The 25,102-nt window shown below is 41.2% G+C and overlaps 1 protein-coding gene across 1 annotated transcript; it reads left to right on the top strand.

The window, feature by feature from the left end:
• The first annotated feature begins 12,936 nt into the window (after positions 1-12,936).
• On the top strand, positions 12,937-21,826 carry LOC115135488 (sorting nexin-12-like). The gene is made up of 5 exons (XM_029670224.2): positions 12,937-13,262; positions 13,542-13,637; positions 18,733-18,857; positions 19,070-19,160; positions 20,955-21,826. The coding sequence occupies exons 1-5, from the start codon at positions 13,098-13,100 to the stop codon at positions 20,955-20,957; spliced, it is 480 nt and encodes a 159-aa protein (XP_029526084.1). The 5' UTR covers positions 12,937-13,097; the 3' UTR covers positions 20,958-21,826.
• The last annotated feature ends 3,276 nt before the right edge of the window (positions 21,827-25,102 follow it).

Below are 25,102 nucleotides of genomic sequence, written 5' to 3'. Positions count from 1 at the left end.
GTAATATAGAACAGATGTCAGAATATGTCTATAGTTGTATTCGGGGCATGTGACTAATATGATTTGATTTAGATTTAGTTTCTGCCTACCTGACTAAAAAAGAAAGGGATTTGCCAGGTATAATTCTTTGAAAACAAAAACATATCCTGCATAGCGGGAGCTCGGAGTTACAGTTCCAGCTTCCTGTCTTGGAGTCCATACACGCATTAAGCCAGGGTGTACTCCATAGACAGCAGCCCTGTACAGTGTCATACCAAATCCTTCTTCAGGTCAATAGATTCAGTATCAAGGCATCTGCTTATGGATAAGACATTGTAGTGCACAGAGCAAGACTTGAGTAGGCAGGGATCTCCTAACATAAATCTGCTTATGAATAAGTCTGCTCATACACATTATATTCTGCAGTGTATTGGTATAACATTGAGCTGGGTTTCAAGTTATAATAATCCAAATGATTTAGTGTAAATTATTCATTAATATGTACAAATCACAGTAGGCTCAGGGGTGTCGTCCATGGGCAGGACCAGACATGTTCCCCTTATGATCAGTTCATGCTCCCCAAACACCACCACCTGCTTCAAGGAGGTCACACCCCTTGTGGAGTCAGACAGGCATTTGCGGTTGGTGGTGCGGGTGCTTGAGGCATCGGTGCTCATTGTGACGTCACAATACATGGTTGCATTGCCGTCATTCAGTTCGTCAGATTCATCATTGTGAATGCGCCCTTCATTCTGGACAGAGAACGAATAAAGAACCACAACCATTACATTACCAGTGTGTGTGGGAGTGTGTTTGCTTGTGAACACTCACCTCATATGCCTGAGGGCTGGTGAGACAGCGTGCCAAGGGGCCACAGCAGCCTGGCAGGGTGGCAGTAAGGGGTGGGCCGCTGTGAGTCAACAGCGGATTCAGGTAGCTGGAGGAGGCTACACTCAAGAGATCTAATCCTCAAAACGCCACGGATTCCTTCAATTCATTAGGAGATTACTATACATTAGTCTTGGCCTTTTGGCTCGGCTCCTTCGGGGTAGCTCACTGCCAGAGCATATATCATGTAAGATATAATAATAGCAGGCAGTGAACAAGGCATGCTATACCAATCCCCCTGACCGAAACAAAAGCAAATCCCAAACAGGTGGAGGCCGGGGTGGTTGGTGGGAAAGCAGAAAACAGATAAGCGTTGCGAGTAACACATGTTACAGCATTAGAATGTCACCGAGAACAACAGCCATCAGAGAATGTGTGCTCAACCTGGTCGGCTAAATAGACCAACATATTAAGGGTAGTGTGATGAATCTATTTGATGTGATGCTATCAGCTAATGAAACATTCGGGTTTCCTGTATGAAACTGCTGCGCTTGATTTATAGTAGTCTGAGCACGATCATCATCAATAAAGGAATAACCTCTATAAAAGGCATTTAGTGCCTCGTCATATTTTCACTGATTGTGTATCACATGAACTGACATTGCAAACGAAATTCAAAGAGTGCCCTCTAGCGTATAATGTTTAACATTGCATCTGCACTGCACTATTCTGTACATACAATCACCATTGAACAGAACTTCCCGAATGGTGGGTCCAAGTTGAAGACTGGATTGTTATGGCTAGAACTGTTGTGTTTATCTAATGAAAAATTAACATTTGAACACCAAAAATCTAAATTCAAATGTCAGGCCAGGCATTGTCTAACAAAAACCAACAGCATGGTTTTAGAGACCAATAGACTGGCATCTGTTCCAGTACCGGTTGGACTCTGTCCTGGGAGTCAGACGAAAGGTCGTTGAAGGCGTAGTGAGCCTGAGTCCTCCTACACAACAACATGGCCGCCACACCTGCAGGACAAAGCACACACACACGAGCATGTGATAGACTCACCTATGAAAGGTAGGCTGAAACCGTGTGCGTACCTGTGTGTAAATATGTGTACCAGTGGAGGCTCCTCAGAGGAGGAAGAGGACTATTCACCTCCTCAGTGAATTTCATTAAAAAAAAAAGTTATCCTTTATCCTTTAGATAAAACTACACTAAATATCACATTGTTTTGCGATGAAGGTCTACAGTAGTCTCAGCGGCACTCTGTAGGGTAGCACCATGGTGTAGACGGAGGACAGCTAGTTTCCGTCCCCCTCTGGGTACATTGACTCCAACACAAAACCTAGGAGGCTCTGGGTACTCACCCACATCTATAGACTTACACAGTAATTATGACAACTTCCGGAGGATGTCCTTCAACCTATCAGAGCTCCCCAATCAAAGGATCAAAGAATGAATCTAGTACTGAAAGCATAAACTACAGCTAGCTAGGACTGCAGTGGCTAAAATGTGGTGAGTAGTTGACTCAAAGCGAGAGTCAACGACCAGCAACACGTGCCAGTATTGTGGAAAAACTCAATAATTATACCCATTCCTAAAGCATCTAATTCCCTCTGGGCTGAATGACTACCGCCCTGTCGCCTTGACATCCTTAGTAATGGAATGCCTTGAGAAAATTGTGAAAAGTCATGTTCTCAGCGCCACCCAGAAGCTCCTCCATCCGTTTCAGTTTTTATTGGTCACATACGCAGATGTTATTGCGGGTGTTGCGAAATGCTTGTACTTCGAGCTCCGACAGTGCAATAATATATATCAAGTAATATCTAACAGTTTGACAACATAAACCCAAAATACACATAAATCTAAATAAGGAATGGATTAAGAATATATATATACATATATTTCAGAGCGGCATTGGACTAAGATACAGTGGTATAGTATAGAGTACAGTATATACATATGAGATGGGTGATGCAATATTTACAAACAATTAAAGTGACTAAGATACCGTAGAATAGTATGGAGTACAGTTAACACATATGAGATGAGTAATGCAAGATACGGAGACAAGTGGCTAATGTTTCATTTCCTTAAAGTGGCCAGTGAATCCTCATCTATGTCTATAGGCAGCAGCCTCTGATGTCCTGGAGATGGCTGTTTAACAGTCAGTGGTGTAGTACAGAATACAATACAGTATGTACATGTGAAATGGGTGATGCAATATGTAAACACAATTTAAAAGTGACTAAGATACCGTAGAATATTGTGGAGTGCAGTTTATACATATGGGATGAGTAATGCTAGATACTGAAACATTATTAAAGTGGCTAGTGATCCATTTCTAAAAGTGGCCAGTCTATTTGTCTACATTTTTTCTGATGTGCTAGTGATGGTTGTTTAGCCATCTGATAGCCTTGAGATAGAACCTGTTTTTCAGTCTCTTGGTCCCAGCTTTGATGCACCTGTACTGACCTTGGCTTCTGGATGATAGCGGGGTGAACAGGCAGTGACTCGGGTGGTTGATGTGCTTGTGTCACGCCCTGACCTTAGAGATCCTTTTATATCTCTATTTTGGTTTGGTCAGGGTGTGAGTTGGGGTGGGTATTTTATGTTTTGGCCGGGTAGGGTTCTCACTCAGGGACATCTGTCTATCGTTGTCTCTGATTGAGAATCATACTTAGGCTGCTCTTTTTCCCACCTGTGTTTGTGGGAAGTTGACTTTGTTTAGGGCACATAGCCTTTAGCTTCACGGTTTATTTGTAGTTTTTATTGTTTTGTTCGGCGTCATCTTAAATAAAGAATATGTACGCTCACCACGCTGCACCTTGGTCTTCCTCCTTCAACATCCATTACACCTTGATGATCTTTTTGGCCTTCCTATGGCATAGGGTGCTGTAGTTGTCCAGGAGGGTGGGAACTTTGCCCCCAGTAATGCGTTGGGCAGACCGCACCACCCTCTGGAGAGCTTTGCGGTTGTGGGCGGTGCAATTGCCGTACCAGGGGGTGATACAGCCCGACAGGATGCTCTCAATTGTGCATCTGTAAAAGTTTGAGGGGTTTAGGTGTTAAGCCAAATTTCTTTAGCCTCCTGAGGTTGAAGAGGCGCTGTTGCGCCTTCTTCACCACACTGTCTATGTGGGTGGACCATTTCGGTCCCATTGATGTGGATAGGGGGTTGCTCCCTCTGCTATTTCCTGAAGTTCACGATCATCTCCTTAGTTTTGTTGATGTTGAGTGAGAGGTTATTTTCCTGGCACCACACTGTGATCAAGGATTTCTATAGGCAAAAACTGCTTCTCCAATCTTCATACTGTACTGTCTTTGGTTCTAGGTCGATTTTCAACCATTTTGAATGAAGTGCCGTTTGGAAGCCTAGAGAAACCTAGAGAGGAAGCAGGCTCTGAGGGGTGGCCAGTCCTCTTCTGGCTGTGCCAGTTGGAGATTATAACAGTACATGGCCAAGATGTTCAAACATTCATAGATAACCAGCAGGGTCAGATAATAATAATCACAGTGGTTGTAGAGGGTGCAACAGGTCAGCACCAGTAAATGTCAGTTGGCTTTTCATAGCCAATCATTCAGAGTTAGAGATAGTCCAAAACACCAGGTCTGGGACAAGGTAGCACGTCCGGTGAACAGGTCAGGGTTCCATAGCCACAGGCAGAACAGTTGAAACTGGAGCAGCAGCACGACAAGGTGGACTGGGGACAGCAAGGAGTCATCAGGCCAGGTAGTCCTGAGAAATGGTCCTAGGGCTTAGGTCCTCTGAGAGAAAGAGAGAGAGAAAGAAAGAGAATTTGAGGGAGCATACTTAAATTCACACAGGACACCGGATAAGACAGCAGAAATACTCCAGATATAACAGACTGACCCTAGCTCCCTGACACAAACTATTACAGCATAAATACTGGAGGCTGAGACAGGAGGGGTCGGGAGACATAAATTCTGCCAAATGATGCTCCACACCGAAAAGACTCGGATTGAGAATGCTAACCAGCTGGCTAGTAACTTGTGACTCGAGTTCACACTGTTCCGCCAGCCTAACAAACTTCAGAACATCCTGTTGGAATTATTAAATGCATTAAAAAAATGTAGCTCGTCATTAGGCCTAAATAGCGTAACTTATTATTGCAGCTTTTCTCATGAACTGCACAAAAATGGGCCTGTTGTTGAGTCGTTAAATGCAAGTGGGACCTGAAACACTTCGGTTGGTGACACCAAAAATACTTAAAAAAATTAAAGCTACCTTTTTTGGGGCATTTTAGTATCGGCTTGACAGATATGTCTGGATAAAGATACAGTAGTTCACTCAAGCCCAGAGGCATAATGTATGGAGATCGATTTCCAGAGGTGTGGACTCAAGTCGCATGACTTGGGCTGGAGTCACAAATATGATGACTTGCAACTCGACTTTGACTTTAACACCAATGATTCGTGACTTGACTTGGACTTGAGCCTTTTGACTCGACCTGACTTGATACCCTCCCCAAGCCCAAATATTAAAAATGATGCTATTTAAAAAAGTGTGCAGCGCATCAACTCTTCATTTAACGGATTACAGTTTGAATTGGACAGCAGCAAATCAAATTGTGCCAACTGAGAAAAAGCTGTGCGTGGCAGTGTAGAGGAATGTCGGCGGGTGAATTCAGATGGAGCCCTTGGAAAGATGATACCCCAAATGATTATTTTCGGACTTAAAGACGACGCTGTATCAACAAAAAACAGATTGCAACTTGCAAAACATGCAGGAAGAAAATTACAGACTGAGGAGCAGCAATTTCCAACTTTGTTCGACATTTGATGCTGCACAATGAACGGTAAATCGTGGCTAATATAGCCGACAGCTATATATTTTATTACTGTACTAGTGTATCATGTAAGCTAATGTAACGTTAAATCAATGAGCCTCCACATAGTCAGTCAGTGCAGGAATGTAATCATTGCACCCAAGATTGAGCTACAACAGGCCAGGCAGTTAGTAGCCTAAAACCTGCCTGATGTTACTGCTGTTCCTAAAACCATTGACATACATTAGCCTACTGTAGCCACCCACAGAGAGTGTGTGTGTGTGTGTTAAGGTTGGGCGATTGTGTACAATTGATTGCGCCCCATAGGGTTCCTCGATAGTCGATCACTGTTGGGGGGGGGTGTCTTTCTCATGGCTACCCATGTATTTCCATGGAAATATAATGTTTACTTGGAAAGTAATAAATATATAGATATTTTTAAAAGCATTCATGATTTGCGAAATGTAATATTCTAACTATAAATCTTGATAAAAATATGAAATGGTATTACATTTGGTGAAGAGCACATTATGACTTGTTTAGGACTCAAAACTCAAAGTTTAGGACTTGAGAGTTGCCTGTCTTGACTTGTGACTGGACTTGTGACTTGTAAAACAATAACTTGGTGCCACCACGATATCTATCGAAATGTCTTAAATAGTGAGTCACACACAAACAAGACATATGTTGTGCAAATATAGAATGCAACGTTTTCAATAAAAATGACAGTCTGTAAATGTCTATATACTGTAGTTTCACAAACATGTCACGAACCAAAAGGGACGACATTTACATTTTACATTTACATACATCTCAGTCATCAGTTCTGGGCCATATGGTGAAAAATGATTGTCAAATAAAAAGGCACAGCCCAGGTCTGGCCTAAATAGGGCACAAAGGTACGGCTGAGTTCCCGCCTAGGTCCCTGGTCCACAGGTGGGCCAGATGCAGGATTCCACACAGACCTTAAGGGTTACATTAAACCAGCTATATTCTCCAAATTACATTCAGATACTCTGCTATTAAAATGCTGTATTTAAACAAAAGAGAAGATAAAGAGAAGAGCAGTTGCAGATAAGTCAATCAAAAACACCTGGTTTATTACAAGTTGCAACAGGGAACACGCAGTGTAGAAACACAGCACACAAAACCCCATAAAAATAAAAAAAATAAAAAAATAAGTACCATTGAATTGGATTTGTGTTACAAATGCTAAATCGTGAGCATTTGAAAACATTGGTTAGGTAAACAAAAACAAAGCATGGACTGCTGGCCTATCTTGTCCATAGACAGCTTACAGGGTAAGAACATTTGGGTGAACTATCCATTTAATTACTGTTTACCCTTCCCATGCCCTTGGTGTTGATATCCCTGCCCTGGTGGGCTAACATTAGCTAGCATGTCACCACATGGAAAAGTGTGACTACATGAATGGTGAGCTAACACTAACTAGCTGGCTAGCTATCTCACAAAGTACTTGTGGGCTCAATGTTTCCCCATACAAAAACCAGAAACGGTTTTGTTTCACGGGTGCATTGGTGGGTAGACAATCTGCCGAACTAGCCTGACACAGCAGTGCAACTTTGCCTTTACAAACATCACATGTCACAGATTTAGGACCGGAATGTTACCCAGGCTAGTAGAAATCGTGGTCTGCTGGCCAGTGCCCAAAATCCTTATGTTCCATCTCTGCATGTCAGTCCCTTTCAGACGATCCCTCTACGACTGTTGGTCCTCCTCATGGCTGAGGGTTTTAACTTTCCTCTTGAGAATTAGAATCATAAGTACAGCCATATAGCCCATCGCAATAATTCACCTCTTTGGGCAATGGTACCCGTCCTGGTCTAGTTGAGCATTACAAATAATTCCTCCAGCCCAGCAGAAATTTCCCATCCAAATGGTAAGATTCTTTTATGTGCAGATCGACCAAAGCCCAATCTATTTTACCGTTACTATAGTGAAGTTTGTGGGTTATGGTATTTAAATATAGATGTTACCATTTTAGTAATCAACCCAGCTAGCTAGTAAAAAAAAGAAATTCAGATGGGCGGGCCGGAAACCCAGTTACAACACTCGAGTCTGCAGCTGCCATTTTCCGGTGGGAAAGAGAAATGGTAGCTCATCCACCATGGCAAAAGAGGAAGATCCAGACACATCCACCATAACAGAAGAGGAAGATCCAGACCCATCCACTATGACAGAAGAGGAAGATCCAGACCCATCCACCATGACAGAAGAGGAAGATCCAGACCCATCCACCATGACAGAAGAGGAAGATCCAGACACATCCACTATGACAGAAGAGGAAGATCCAGACCCATCCACCATGACAGAAGAGGAAGATCCAAACACATCCACCATGACAGAAGAGGAGGATCCAGACCCATCCACCATGACAGAAGAGGAAGATCCAGACCCATCCACCATGACAGAAGAGGAAGATCCAGACACATCCACCATGACAGAAGAGGAAAATCCAGACACATCCACCATGACAGAAGAGGAAGATCCAGACACAACCACCATGACAGAAGATGAAGATCCAGACACATCCACCATGACAGAAGATGAAGTTCCAGGCCCCTCGGCAGGCTGAAGAAAGTAGGCTTAAGAAGTTGCGTTACATCTACACCAACTTGCACCTGGCTCAACTATTCCATTAAAGTGCAACCACTGTCAGCAATGTTACCGTCACTTTCATTCATGTGATCCACAATCCTTTTTCCATTAGCATCATGAAGACTGTTCCAAATCAGGAGAATAATCAAATGTGCTTGCCTGCATCGTTTCAGGGGTCCAGCAAAAACTGCAGGATCGTCATTGACTGTACTGACATAGAAGTTGCTAATCCAAGTCAGATGGATCTACAGAAACAAACCTACTCTGTGTACCGTTCAATGCACTCCTTCAAGCTACTCATGGGTGTTGCACCGAATGTGATGATAACATACTGCAGTGATCTGTATATGTGTCGGACGAAGCCATTGTCCAGAAGTCAAGGTTTGAGAAGATCTTCATGTCTGGAGACGTGATCTTGGCAGACAAAGGCTTCTTGATCCAGAGCTTGATTCCTGCAGGAGTCACTATAAACATTCCCCCATTCCTGAACCACAGAGGGTTCACAGACAGTGAAATACATCTCACAAAAGACATAGCGAGAAACAAGATCCATGTTGAGAGGGCAAATGCTTGACAAAAATAGTCAGAAATCCTGAGATCCTTATGTTGTTATAGTAATGTGCTGGTGCAGACTTGCTGTGCACTTGTAAACCTCCAAAACCGACTCATCAGAGAAGTAGCTGTTGATTGGGAAACAAGAACAAACAATGAGGCATGAGGATGGGTGTTGAGGGACCACTTGTCACATTGTCCAATGTGGGTTTGCGTTATAAACAATGAAGTCTCTGTCCAGATAAAGAAGTTGATCCAGCATTGAAACAGACCCACCACTGACCAAATGTCTCTTTGTTTTCCAGTCCAACAGAAGTGCGTCCCTCTGGCCTTCCGGTGCATTGACATCCTGTGCCAGTGTGATCCGAGCACAAGCGTCCAGTTGTAGAGATTACAGCAGATTGAGCCTGTGGATGGACATGTCAGTATCTCATCAAATGTGATACAATATTGTGTAGAACAGTGAATTTCAAGATATATCTGTGCAGTATGTTTATCATTAGGGATGCACGATATATCGGTAAGCATATCAGAATCGGCCGATATTACCTAAAACTGCCAACGTCGGCATCGGCCCAATGTCTAGTTTAACGCCGATGTGCAAAACCCATGTCAAAGCTAACGTGCATACCTATATAACGTAGGTAGATGATGTGAGGATGCCACAAAAAAATACAACGCTACACTTGCAACAAAAATATTGTCTAACATAAATCATGTAGCAGATATAGGATATGGTAGAAAAAGTAGGTGGCCTTTTTTGTAACTACAGGCTGGAGATAAAATGTATGACAATGTAATGAGACGGACACTTTTTACATTATGCAGGTTTATCCAATCAAATAGCATAACCTAAATGGCGCCCAATCAAATAAAAATGCTTTGTCCTGTTAACAACAAACAACATATCCTTAAAACAGGACAGGTCAAAGTAAAATGGACAATATGGAATGGACAATCACAACTGTTGTCCAGGAGTTTCACCCCCATTGTCATGATCAGTGGTTTCCATCAAGTCCATCAATGTTTGATAAGCTGACCATTGCGAAAAAAAACTAAAACTTCTGAATTTCCCGCTGTGTAAACACATTGCAAAGAGGCTCACAATACCTCCTGATGACGTTGGGTAGCTGATATTCCGAGCTTAAATAGACAAATTGATCCACATTTTTGCAGACATGGTAGGCTACACCCCAGTAAGCACGAGCCAATGTCTTTTGGACATATTTTTGGGTTTTTTGATTTCCTCATCCACAGACATTGGTTTTTGGTCTAGTCTAGACAAAATCTGAGCCAATCATAGATGTCTATCTTTGGTTCAGATTTGGTGCAGTCCAGACCAGCCTTGATTTCAACGTCGGACATAGATTTTTTTGTCCGGTCCAGATCAAATCTGAACCAATCATAGACGTCTATGTTTGGTTCAGATTTTGTCCAGTCTGGACCAGCCTGGATTTGGCCCAAACATAAACGTCTATAAATTGCGCGTTTCAAATTTGATTCAGAACCAAAAATTTACCTGATTTTCAACATCCGGAAAATACGCTCTTTCAAAGTCCTGGAATTTTTTTTTTTAAATGTATGGAAAATACATCTTTTCATTTTTCATCAGAACCTAAATTTAACCTGATTTCAATATCCAGAAAAATCACATGACAGAACCAGGTGCCCTGATCTGTCAGACGTGAAGTAGTATGATTCTGTGTTTTCCCATGTAAAAGTGATTGCTTTTGATAAAAACGCTTTATCTGCCTTCCCAATGAAAACTATTTCGAAAATTAAATAATTTATTTGATGGATAATAGATCTTGTATGCGTCTGGATGATACACCATGGTGCCTTATAAACCAAATGATTGAGCGGAACAGATTACTATTCAAGAGTGGCAGGGGGAAAATGGCGGAATTGGATGAACAATTCAAATCAAGCAGCGCGTCGAACAAAGTTGGTGAAGATGGATGTTGTGAATGGACAACAGTAGTGGAGGATACTTGTATGAATGATAATGACCTCTTGTTGGGATGCGTATGTTGAGTAAGGATGCATATGTGGGAGACCCCTTTGAGGTGTCAAATGGTGAAGTATAGGCTGGGAAAAGTGGAGTCTGTCAGAGTGACCAGGAGTGGTCTTATTTTGAGTAATTGTATTTCTGAAGAAAAGAAGAATATTGCAGTTAGCCTCAAAAGAATCCGGACAACAGAAGTTTTGTGTTTTGAGCTTCGGAGTAGAGCACCAGTCAAATGAGTCCTTTCAGGGGTGACAACAGATATTCAGGTTGAATCCCTGAAGAGAATTCCCGGTGTGATTGGTGCCCCTTATCTGACCCGCTGGGTAAATGGAGAAAAATAAGAAAGTCTGTCAGTGTCGTGTGTATAGGTGGTAGGGAAGTCAGGCGCAGGAGAATCATACTGAGTGTAATGGAGTTATTTAATAACAATAAACGAAACATACGCCAAACACTAAATGTAACAATAAACAAAGTGGGTACGAGGACCCGTCACGCACCAACACAACACTGAATAAAAACAATCTCTGACAAAGACATGAGGGGAAACAGAGGGTTAAATACACAACAGGTAATGAATGGGATTGAAACCAGGTGTGTAGGAAGACGAGCCAAAACCAATGAAAAAATTGATTAATGATGGCCAGAAGACCGGTGATGTTGACCCCCGCCGAACAAGGAGAGGCTTCGACTTCGGTAGAAGTCGTGACAGTCAGTCCTGTTTTTTTTTTTTTTTTGATGAAGAGCAAATACCTATGCATGTGAAGTTTGGTTATGTAAGATACGCTGTACGAGCTTTTGTCTCCAAGCCATTGCAGTGTAAGAATTGTAAAGTATTTGGCCATGTTTCAAGTGTGTGCAGACGGACAGAGTTTATTGAAGAATGGTGAGTAGAAGGACTACGGTGTTGCAATTGGCGTGGGGATCAGTCGAATCTCCTATGCGGAAGCGATTCAAATAATTGAGAAAACAAGTGACGCTAGTGAAGATATGGTAGTGGACGCATCACAGCCTGTATTAAATGTTTGCTGCCAGGAAAAAGATACCCTGTGTGTTAAAAAGGTGGATTTTGTGGCATTCATTGACACAGTTATAAACTGTACGGCACAAGTCTCAAAGAAATCTAAGTAACTGAACGTTATTGTGGCTGCTGCAGAAATTCTTTGGGGACTCAGAGGCAGGACTTGCAGAGAGATCTGCGTCACAAATAGAACTGACTTCTATTTTACAGGCTGTCTACACCGCTCGCGTTGCATCTGCGTTGCCAAGAGCTAAAATAGAAGTCAGTTCTATTTGTGATGCAGATCACGCTGCTAGTCCTGCCTCTCCCATCTCCTCATTGGTTTATAGAAGCAGGTACCCATGTTGGTGACTGAAAGACGAACGAGGTCAGTGGCGCTAATGCACCTAATTTATGAAAGTTGCCAATCGCAATATAAAGTCTAGAGAAGAAAAAGCCTAGAAGATCTCAATGTTTATATCCCAGGACAAATTAGCTAACAACAGCAAGCTAGCTAAATTGGCCATATTAGCTAGCAAGTGCAAGCTAGCTAAATTGCCATAAATGTTTAATGCTTTTCGACCTGTCCCCAAATTAATGTAAATGGTTCAATGGTTTGTTTTGATATTTTAACCTGTTTGGTGTAGGGGGACAAAATAAATGTATGCACGATGGTGCACGCACAGCCGGTTTGGGTTCCGTGTTAGCCCATGGCAACGCAGACGCTCTTGGCGTGAGCGAGCAGTGTGGGTGCAATAATTGAATAATATATAGATTTCTAAATTTATTTTGTGACGCGAGCGTCACGTGCGTTGCAAAAGTCAGTAGTTGTAGTCAGCCTGTTACAGTCGACTACTCTCTACAATGTCTTCAGCCCAACTCTCCCATATGTCATTGAACTTTTACTGCTTGCATCTCGTAATCCAATCACTTCAATGCAAGAACTGAAACCCCATTGTCATTTGTTAATTAAAATAACTCAACCCCTGCACACAAACCCCATTGGCTATTTGCAACCATTTAAAATCTAAACTCATTAACACATACATTTGTCAATACACCACATTTTGGTATTTTGTTCCATTTTTGCGAATCCTGTCTTCATCCCGGACAGTAGGCGGCGGAGCGCATATTCCATCGCACACAAAAAAAGAAATATATATATATACCATAGAAGAAAAAGTGTGTGTGTGTGTTTTTTTACGCCGCGTTGAAATTTGCTGAACACATCAAATTAATAGGAGAGATCTATCTGAGAATTGTTCCTCGCTATTGAGTTTTATAACGTGAACATCCTGCGGGTTGTCGGACAAGGAAGATGTCAGATCCCACAGTGGCTGATACTCGCCGGTTAAATTCAAAACCTCAGGACCTGACGGATGCTTATGGTCCCCCCAGCAATTTTCTTGAAATGGATGTTTATGACCCCCAAACTGTTGGAGTCGGGCGGAACCGTTTCACAACGTACGAAGTCCGTATGCGGGTAGGTTATTATAGCTAGAAGTCTGTCGTCACGACATTGTTAGCTAGCTGAACATGTTTGTAGCTTTTGCTAAGGTTAGATGGATGAAAATCGAGGCCCAGGACTTGTTCTGGCCTACTAGCTAGTTAGCTTTGTGAGCTAAGGAAGTGTTTAAAATTGCACGTCAGGGAGCCTTTTTAAGCTAAGATGGGTTAGCTAGCTTGCTAGCTAGCGTTTACTTGATGGCTGTCTATTGACGAGAATATATAATTTTATTGTTTTTGTTTTCAATAAATGCAGACAAACCTGCCGATTTTTAAGTTGAAGGATTCTACTGTGCGAAGAAGATACAGTGACTTTGAGTGGCTGAAGAATGAGTTGGAGCGAGACAGTAAGGTGAGTGAAAGATTGTAGCTATGGCCTGCCTGATTAATGTGAAAAGACTGTGATACACAAATTAATTTGAGGGGTGGCCTCCACCAACTTCTGTTTTTAGCTCTTGCCATAGGTTGTGATTCAGATCTGGACTTTTCGCTGACCACTCCAGAACAGTCCAGCGTTTCTTTCTGAATATTTCCAAGGTTCTGTTGATGTGTCTTTGGGTTGTTGTCCTGATGGAAGACCCACAACCTTCAACAGCGACACAGTTTTTGGACACTTGGTTGGACATTGCACTCCTAGACACATTGATAATCTGATGATTTAATGATGCCTCCCCAGTACCAGAGACAGCAAAGCAACCTCGCAAACCTCTCCCATGTTTGATTGTAGGGAGGGTGTTCTTTTCTTTGAATGGTTCATTTGGTAAACATAGGAAGACCCCACTGCTGAAGGAGACCCAAGGAAGCCTGATTGAAGAAAAAATATGAACCAAAATTACAGCTCTTTGGCAATACAGATCAGCGCTGTGTTAACTGACGACCAAATGAAGCATTCCATGAAAAGAACGCCCTCTCTACAATCAAACATGGGAGAGGTTTGATAATGCTATGGGTTTGTTTGGGGTTGGGGTTGTTTTGCTGTCTCTGGTACTGGGGGCCTTAAGGTTGTGAAATCAGCAGATTATCATGTTTTGAAGTCCAATGTTCAACCCAGTGTCCAAAAACTGGGTCTCCATTGAAGGTTTTGAGTCTTCCAGCAGGACAATGACCCCAAAACACACACCATGTGGTTCAAGAAGAGATGTTGGACTATTCTGGAGTGGCCAACAACCGCTTTGAAATTTAGGCTAACAAGTGTTTTAACAATGCAACGGCTGAAGATGCGTTTCCCAAAACGCCACGAAGAAAAAGCGTTGTTGAGGCATTTGATACTGATAGGATTGAAAGAAAGCCAGCTCTGCTCTCAAATCTACTTTCTCCATTCAAATCTTACCTTCGCATTAGAATTGTTCCACAATAGTGATTGATCAGCTCCTAGAGTCCGATTCAGACTTAAGGAGTGTACACCTTTCCTACGCACTTCTCAGTAGCTGGTATTCAGACTTACCTTACGCAGGTGCGTGATGGGCTTTGCAGGCGTGGTTGCCTTGCGTGCGCTGAGTACATAAAATCAACCGCTGAAAACCTTCCCACTTGCTGGCCAACAGATTCTCATGGAGTTCATTCGAGTTTCCAGTACATTTATCTAAAGCCATCCCTTTCAATTTGGTGATCCTTTAATTATAATTTTCTCGACAAATTGATTACTATATGGAGAGAACGTGCATATTCGTCTACTTTTCAGGACCAATTTGGTTGTTAAAAAATCTATTATTTAGGGTTAGGAAGTATTTATATGAATAATAAAAAACTGGTTTGAAAAGCCTTTACACACTAAATATATTGGTGAATCAAAAATAGTGGTTTGATTCATCCAGAGTTGCCGTATTCAATTTTTCAATCATGGCACAATGAGAGGTGAGAAAAGTGTACAACAGGGCTTGAGCAGTAGTCTTATACATCTACCCTAATAATCTTCATTAGTCATGGATCTGTTGTCAACGGTCCAGTCGTTGTGAACCGTGTGCCAGATTCAGGTTTAAACTGTTAACGTTTGGTGTGCGTTCCATAATGATTCAAATTGGCTACATGTCCCAAATAAGTACACAACTTTGTAATACATTAGCCTAATATGATCCACTATTGCTATCGATCCTCAGGAACAACCACACGAACGTGACGGAGGAAAGAAAGGTTAACTAACAATGGAATGGAATGATGCAAAATGTAAGGAAACTAACACTAAAGTTGTGACAGTTATAAATGTATGCAAGTAACCAATTTTCCCTCATTTTCTTGGAGGCACAGAGCAAATTTGAGGTCTTGTGAGCAGAAACTTGAACATTGTGAGAATTTTCTGCAACTTCCAGTGTGTGTTTACAGTGAACACTGAGGCTGTACCCTTACAGTTTAGACAGTATTCAATAGGCTATTGTAGCTATTTGAACATAATGAAGGCCTACAAACAAAACCAATGGAGCAAATCCCATAACACTTTCACATGGAAATAACTTTCGATTTCTATGATATAGCCTACAGTAGTTTGACATTAATTAAATCATTTTTTTACTTGGTCTGTAACACCATGGGCCAAATAGGTGACTGTAAATTGTATTGTGTTGTATGATGCAAGACACCACTTTATAAAATGAATTATTAATATTATTATTCCGAGAATTAGACAATGTAGACTACCCTTCTGCCTATTGGCTTATTTGCATATTCCAGCCTGTCTGAAAATACAACACTGACCCTTTAATTAAGATCTTAAGCTTTTTACCTGACTTTTCAAAGACAACTTGAATTCTAACCTACTTGTTTTGTGTTATTGTAGGAAGCAGTAACTTCCCATTGTAGGAAGCAGTAACTTCCCATTGTAGGAAGCAGTAACTTCCCATTGTAGGAAGCAGTAACTTCCCATTGTAGGAAGCAGTAACTTCCCATTGCTGACCTATACTTATCTAGAACTGGGCGAATAACTCGCTAACTAGCAAAGAATATCAACAAATGTGCACACGCACGGCTCTGCACTCTTGAACTAATCCGAAAAGCACATTCACTTGTGGGTTATTGAAAGACAGCTCGTGGGTTACCCCCGCAAATAGACTTCTTCTGTTGTGCTCTGCCTACAAGAAAATCATACTCAATCTTGCGAAGTTGGGTTTGGTTTGGTTTGTTGCATTGAAAAGGGGCTGATATAATGTTGATTCGTTCACAGAAAAAACATTGATCTATATTGTGCAAACAAATGGGGCAAACGCTTTGAATTTCAATCTCTTGCGTCTCTGCGCGGCATGGCATTTCTTCTGAGCGGCAGTCCTGGAGGAAGTATGCGGCCGCTCACACACTCAGCTTAGAGGGGACATTGGGTATAACGGACGGTGGCTACCGATTTAGGCTTGGACGGTATCCAGATGTTCATGCTGTCCTTCGCTCATTCTGTGATTTACAGTATTACCGGCAGAGCACACAAGGGGGTGCTAAAAATGCAAGAAAAGGCCATTGGGCCTTTATTACCAGAATTTTAACAAAATTGGCATAAACTAATAGCGAAATCACAAAAATCGCAAAATGATAACATGCGAAAAATGAACAAATCCAGCTCATAAAGGTATACAAGCTAGGCTTGTAACAACCTCTGTGAGTGTGGACATTTTATGAGCGAAATTGTGCAAATGAACAGAGTTGTGATGTATGCTTTTCTGAAGGAAGAGCAGCATGTGTACACTGAGTAGAGCGGAGGAGGAAGAAAATGCTAATAGGAAGCACACAGGAAAAATGGCAATTACTGAACTTATCCAGAGCTCTTTGACTTCTGGCAGAAATCCATTATAAGATATCTGATGGCTAACATTTAGTAGTGAATTGCATACATATGTAACTTCATCGCCTCGTGTGCCTCTCAACAGACTCACCAATAATTTTTTTTTTTTTTTAAACTCTTTGGACTCACCAGCTCTCACTTTCTCCCATTGTGCTATTTACAAATGTGACTGGCTCAACTGTTCTTGAGAAGTACGTATGGTAAGCTTCATTATGTAAAATAATTTGCTGGGTAAAATTTAAGAATGCAATCTGCTTTACTCCTAAGGTATTGCACAAGTTGACTGCAGGTATTAACTTAAGTATCCAAAAATATATAAATGCAACATGCAACAATTTCAACTGAGTTAAAGTTCATATAAGGAAATCAGTCAATTGAAATACATTTATTAGGCCCAAATCTATGGATTTCACATGACTGGGCAGGGGCGCAGCCATGGGTGGGTCTGGGATGACATAAGCCAATCGGAAGGAGTTTTTCCCAGACAGACATCCTCCTCAGTTTCATCAGCTGTCCAGGTGGCTGGTCTCAGACGATCCCACAGGCGAAGAAACCGGATGTGGAGGTCCTGGGCTGGCGAGGTTGTGAGGTTGGTTGGACTTACTGCCAAATTCTCTAAAACAACGTATGGTAGAGAAATGAACATTCAATTCTCTGGCAACAGCTCTGGTGGACATTCCTGCAGTCAGCATGCCAATTGGATGGTCCCTCAACCTGAGACAACTGTGGCATTGTTGTGTGACAACTGCACATTTTAGAGGTATTTTTATTGTCCCCAGCACAAGGTGCACCTGTGTAATAATCATGCTGTTTAATCCGTTTCTTGATATGCCACACCTGTCATGTGGATAAATTATCTTGGCAAAGGAGAAATTTTCACTAACAGGGATGTAAACATTTCGGGGATTTTTTTTCCTGCTCGTGAAATACGGGACCAACATTATACATGTTGTGTTTATTTTTGTTCAGTATAACAACACTTTTTTGGGGGTTGTTTTACGAGTGGTCTGAGGCAGTCGGTAAATAACAAGGATTTTCAAGTGAAACTTTAGTAACAAAGGTTTTGGGAAGCTACTCAGCATTCTAACTATGACCTAAGCCATAAGATGCTTTTAGGAAATCGGCCGTGATCTGAATCACATCTAAAACCTATGGCAAGATCTGAAAATAGCAGTTGGTGGAGGACACTGTAAAACATTGAAGAATTAGAGCAGTTTGCTGCTAAAAGTGGGCCAAACTGCCAGCAGAAAGGTGCAGCAAACTCAATGATGGCTACAATGAGTTATCTTGGCCAAAGGCTGTGCAACCAAGTAAAAGCTCCATGGTGCCAATTTTGTCCATGCCATTTTGTTTTAATTTTAAAAATTCAAATTGAACATAAGTTGACAAAAATACAATTATTCTGCAATGTTAAATCCGATTACAGGATGTGGTGACCCATTTATTTTTTAAATTTTATTTTTTTTAAACGTATTTTAGAAAAGAAAGGTGGATCTATTTAAGAAAAGTGCCAGGGTGCCAATATATTTGGCCTCAACTATATCTACACTACACAATAGGATTTTACTCCATGGTGATGTCTCCATAAGTTAGGCTAAATACATTTAGCTAGAGCAATAATTAATGAATCATGATTAAGTGGATCTGCTATGTCCTAAATGCATTGCTATTGATTTTCTTCCCCCAGATTGTAGTGCCTCCCTTGCCTGGGAAGGCACTGAAGAGACAGTTACCTTTCCGTGGGGATGAAGGCATTTTTGAAGATGCTTTCATTGAAGAGCGGCGTGTGGGTCTTGAGCAGTTCATCAACAGGTGGCCCTCAATTTATTAAACATTACAGGTGTAATGATGTGAAATAACCTGCATCAACTTGAAGTTTTTTTTGTGGCAGATTTGAAATTGGCTTCTGCTGGTGTGGCTTCTGCTGGTGTGGGTCATTTAAAATGCATTCATTTCTAGACACCATTTTTGAACTGCACATAAATGACTTTTAATGAATTCATGTCTTATATATTTTTTTCTAGAATTGCAGGTCACCCTCTGGCCCAAAACGAGCGCTGTCTTCACATGTTTTTGCAGGACGAGAGCATCGACCGCAACTACGTTCCCGGAAAGGTACGTCTGTAGGGTTTGGAGTTGGGGTTTACAATGTGGTGTGGAAATGACTGCTTTCTATTCTTGTCCCTCTGCTCTGCTCTTCCGTTGTTGTTTATACACAGAGCTCTTTGCCATTCAAAGTGGTGCAGTACTTTTATTTGATATTTTGTATATAATATTGTGTAGGAATATATACAGTGCCTTCGGAAAGTATTCAGACTTTGACTTTTCCCACATTTTCTAACAGCCTTATTCTAAAATTCCTCTTTGCCTTGATCCTGATTAGTCTCTCGGTCCCTCCCGCTGAAAAACATCTCCACTGCATGATGCTACCACAACCATGCTTCATCATAGGGATTGTGCCAGGTTTCCTCCAGATGTGACGCTTGGCATTCAGGCCAGAGTTCAATCTTGGTTTCATCAGACCAGAGAATCTTGTTTCTCATGGTCTGAGAGTCTAGGTTTATTTTGGTAAACTCCAAGCAAGCTGTCATTTGCCTTTTACAGAGGAGTGGCATCTGTCTGGCCACTCTACCATAAATGCCTGTTTGCTACAGGGTGCTGCAGAGATGGTTGTCCTTCTGGAAGTTTCTCCCATCTCCACAGAGGAGCTCTGTTGAGTGACCATTGGGTTCTTGGTTACCTCCCTGACCAAAGCCATTCTCCCCTGATTGCTCAGTTTGGCCGGGTGGCCAGCTCTAGGTGGTTCCAAACTTGGTGGTTCCAAACTTCTTCCATTTAAGAATGAGGGAGTCCACTGTGTTCTTGGGGACCTTCAATGCTGCAGAAATGTTTTGGTACCCTCCCCCAGATCTGTGCCTCGACACAATCCTGTCTCTGAGCTCTACGGACAATTCCTTCGACCTCACGGCTTGGTTTTTGCTCTGACCATGTACTGTCAACTGTGGGACCTTATGTAGACCGGTGTGTGCCTTTCCAAATCATGTTCAATCAATTGAATTTACCACAGGTTGATTCCAGTCAAGTTGTAGAAACATCTCAAGGATGATCAATGGAAACCAAATGTACCTGAGATCAATTTCAAGTCTCATAGCAAAGGGTTTGAATACTTATGTAAATAAAAATGTAAACCTGTTTATGGTTTGTCATTATGGGTTATTGTGTGTGCTGTAGCTTGCTGAGGAGTTTTTATTTAATCCGTTCGAATAAGGCTGTAACGTAACAAAATGTGGGGAAGTTAAGGGTTCTGAATACTTTCCTGAAGGCACTGTATGCTAAGTTATCAAGTGAGTTTACTGCTTTAAATGTATTCTCTCTCTTTTATGCAGGTATGAATGAAGTAAGTTTGACTTTTTTTGACACTCTAAAATCTCTTAGAATGTTTAGAACATAGCATGGACACAATCATTAGTTTAAAAAAAGGTGGACCCCCTTATCCCGGGGGGCTAAAGGTCCCGAAGCGTCTGCGCATGTGCGGGATTCTCTATTTACACAGCTTCTCTGCTCTCCTCGTAGAGAACAAGCTTCTCTTGCAAATGGTGCTTGTTCAATGAAGTTAGATCAAAGGGGAATCAATATCTGCAACATCACGTTATGATAGTATTGTACATAACAGAATCGAATATGATAGCATAGTTTAATGTTGACAGTGAGAAATGTGAAGGGATGGTAACCACAAAATGTATTCGTAAAGAAACACAGAACACGTTACGGATCTTTTCAGGGGGGCAGAGCAGGACAGTTGCCTACGAATCCGCAGTCTCGGGCCCCCTCAACAAAAAACAAAAAAAACAAGTCGGACCTGACACTTTGAGGATAAGCATTTCACAATTTTTGCAACATCTCTTTCAGTAATGGAAAGAACATCTGATCATGGGACGCAATTGTTTGGACTCCAGATCCAGTAATCCAGAGGCAAGACGTGCTGAACGCAGACCAGGACTCGTCTGTTTTACCACCTCGGCCTGATTTAAGCATACCGCAACCTATCCCCGTCGTGGCCGCAACCACCTTTGACAGCTGCTTGCGTCACTCTCTAATGCCTTGTACTGTATACAAAAAGTATATTCTGCTAGTTGCCCCAGCAACAATGGTGCATGTCCCTCTGCAGCACTGTATTGGGGCTGTTTACTCAAAGAACACTAAATGGGGGGTGTGACAGGGAAGTTGGTGCATTGTTGGAGATATATAAAAATACATGAGAAATAGTGTTATCCCATCTAAGTATTCAATCATCATGTCTCTGTCCCTTCATACCCACAGTAACCAACATTGTTCTTCCAATTGTATGTCTCCCATCTCTGATGGATGTCAGTAAATTATACCTTCCAAAGTTAAGCAAAACAACTATTTTAAATGGGAGATTTACTTCCTGTAGCATGACATTCCATGTTTCTTTGCACGTCAACATGCTCTTAGTGTGATTTTTGTATTATGCTTTTTTTTCTTTCTGTAACTTTGCCTTGAGCTCTGCATAAGTTGTCTTCAGTCTGCTTATGGAATGTCAGGTAATCAAACCACTGTGAAAACAAGGGGCTGATCAATAATCCACACATTTTTATTGATAAAGCTTTCAGCATGAAGTTTATTGACCCAAAGTATTCTTTAAATGTCTTTTACCTCTTCATCATTATGTACATTTAATCATGCAGCTTTCAGTTTTCATATAAACTGCCTTATTTGTACTATCAATAAAATCTCTGCCTGCTGTGCCATGTCCAAAACAGTCTTTTCAAATGAATTTCAGGGGATTGTATATGGTTCTCATTTGCATCTTGTATATTTTATTTTTTCTAGTGCATTTCCTTATGTCGCCAGTTCTTATGTGGCCAGCTAATTATGGAAGTAGAATGGCATCTCTGTTCCAAGAGATTATCTTATGGAAACACAGTTCTTGGCAAAAGAAAGTCCATATTTTCTAATGAACCTAGTATTTTCCAGCAATCACAGTCCTTGTAAAAACATAAGCTCTTTTAATAACATTTGAATAGGTCCGCATGTTTTTACGATTACACTACGTGGACAACCAAAGTGCTGTAGTTTGTGTGTATGTGTGGGGTTACTTTGTTAAAATTGAACCTCTTCAATTTAATTTAGTAGCGTACTCCAGGAATCGACAGGATTAACAGGGAGGAGGGGAATGTAGTCAGGTGGATTAAATGTACCCCAAAAATAGCTTTTGATGTGTGCCTTGACCTGTAAAGTGCATGGTTCAAAAATAACAAGACACAATTTTCCCAAATAACCGTCTGTTAAGTTTTAATTGAAAGTAGCATTAAGACTAGTAGGATTTTCCACTCCTTTGTAGCCACCCGCATATGCAGTGGTTACATTAGCAGGGTATAAAATGTGGGTGGAGGAAATGATCTGCAAAGGGCTGTTCATGAACAACTATTAATAGGAATCAGGGATTGACATTAAAGTCTGAAATGCATTTGCTCATCGGGCAAGTCAAGGGTATTTTTTGGGGGGGGCTGACTGAAGATTATGATCACTGGCCCAAAAATGTAAATTGTCTAATATGCAGAAGTACCATATATTGTCTGCCTTTCACGTACACAGGGGAGGAATCAAAAAGTTTAGTACTGAAATTCTTTGTATTTTAGTTATCAGTCAAAAAAATATATAATCTCAGGCTCAATTTGCCTGTCTTTCACTTAAATAATGGGTAAGAGCCATTGTGTCTTGTCATTTTTAGGCTATTGGAATTCTTTGCAGTTTGGTTGTTTCCATTATTCTTTTTAAATCACCTGCCCAATGGGGAAACCTCGGAGCAGGTTCAACTTGCTTGACTTCAGTTCACTTGCCCCAGGCAATAGGACAACCCTTAATGTCAAGCCCTGGCCCTGGGAATGCCAGGGTTACAAACACAACACACTTTTTCATTCGAACATGCATTCATGTCCCCATGTCAAATGTCTTGGACTATAGTGCTATACAAAAATGATAATGTATGTGTGGTCATCTGGTTGTGAAGTAAAGTTTAGCTTTTGCAGAACCCATGACGAAAACTAGAGTGCACATTTGATGCCAATCGAGACTGACTCAGAATATCTACTGAAGGCAAAAACCCACAAGGCTGTCTTTGATCTCCAGGCCTTGTCCTGTTCAATGAAAGCAGACAGAATGGATGAGCTGTATGGGACAGCAGTGAGATTAGCAGTGTTATGTTAATGGCGCAGATACAATCCCAGAATGTAAGGCTGTAGCCTGGTTTTCAGCGGTGACGCTTGTTTTATTTAGGGAGACATGCAGTTTTGTTAGCTTGATAAAGTGGAAGTTAATTGAAAGAGCAACTCCATGCTGGCCTGAAGGGAGGCAGATGTCACTGAGCAAGGACAATAGGTTGGGTATTACCCAAAGTTAAAGGGCAATTCCGCCACTTTTCAACCTCATTCATTATCTCAAGCATAATACCCGTGTCTACATAATATGAAAAAGGCAAGACAGAAGGTCCTAATTACTGCTTCTCTGTAACCACGTTTCCATCCAGTTTTTATGCCAGTAAAATCATAGCGAAAACTGAAAATATATCTGTGATTGAAACAGGACGTTAAGTTATTTTTAAAAAATGCAGACAGATAATTTGTTAGTTCGACATGATGGGATCTTTTTGGGTCGGTAAAATTAATTATGCGAGAAATGGCAGTGGAAGCACCTTTTATGTGCAAATATTTCTATAATAACCATATCGAAGTCAATTTGGAGTCACATGACTCGGGAAAAGATGCAGGTTATCAGGCTACAGATAAAATAACTTGAACTTCACAGGGTGGTGAAAGTGCACGTTAATCTTGATGCGGGGCGGCAGGGTAGCCTAGTGGTTAGAGCGTTGGACTAGTAACTGGAAGGTTGCAAGTTCAACCCCCCGAGCTGACAATGTACAAATCTGTCGTTCTGGACAGGCAGTTAACCCATTGTTCCTAGGCCGTCATTGAAAATAAGAATTGGTTTTTAACCGTCTTTGCCTAGTTAAATAAAGGTAAAATAAAAAAATGATCCTTTCCAATAAATATATATCAATGCTTGACTAACGTTTGATAAATAAAAATATTCTCGTTTTTAGGCTACCCATAATAATCTCATCATGTAGATTAGTCTACCTGCACTGTTTGGCTAGAGCGCAAATGCCAAGACCATAGTAGGTACGTTTGCTATTTAACGCAACAGTTTTCGTGACAAAACTATCCGTGGAGTTAAAAATGTGATTGAAACACATTGATCTTTAGATTATGAGCAAAAAAATACATTTTGTGTGAACTAGATCATAATGCAGTGAAGTCCGTTTGGTGGAAACACCACCAAATATTTTCTTTAGGAATGTAGTTCATTAAAAATAGTAAAACATAGAAAAAAGTAAAGTACAGATACCCAAAAAAACTACTTAAGTAGTACTTTCAAATATTTTTACTAAGGTACTTTACACCACTGGTAGACGCTGATATTGTGATGGAGAGATAATGAAAATGAGTTTGAAAAGTATTAGAGTTGACCTTTCAACTCAAAATATTACAGTAGAAAGAATAATTGTGTTTTCTTCTTTCCTATCATTGGTGGGAGTAATATACCTCTCCTGTTGTGGAGTTTGCATGCCAGTGAGATTTCAGGACTGGGAAGGGCATATGTCATACCATTAGTATAGCCTCATTAAACATGGTCATTTCACATCTAACACTCCAGACAAGGGCATGGAGTGCAGAGATGAAGAAGAACAATTTCCCCCCCTTCTATTAATCCGGTTGACAAAGCTACAGCGGATATAGTGAAAAGCCCTTGGAGCTAGCTCAGTTGCTGGAGTGAAAGATCTTGAAAGGGGAATGACATGCACTCACACGCACAACACAACGGGCTTGAAAGGGCATAATGACTGCACACCTCTCCTGGATTTGTAGTAGAATTTCTCTGAATTTTGCTTTTAAAAAACAAAGTAAAGATCAAAGTGTGGGTCTATCTCAATCATTTTCAAAAAAGCTTCCTCTCCCTGTTGCATTTCCTTCATT

Source organism: Oncorhynchus nerka, linkage group LG10 (genome assembly GCF_034236695.1).
Source record: "Oncorhynchus nerka isolate Pitt River linkage group LG10, Oner_Uvic_2.0, whole genome shotgun sequence".
NCBI lineage: Eukaryota > Metazoa > Chordata > Actinopteri > Salmoniformes > Salmonidae > Oncorhynchus > Oncorhynchus nerka.
Note: the sequence above shows the minus strand (reverse complement) of the source record. Positions and strands in the feature narration are given on the sequence as shown.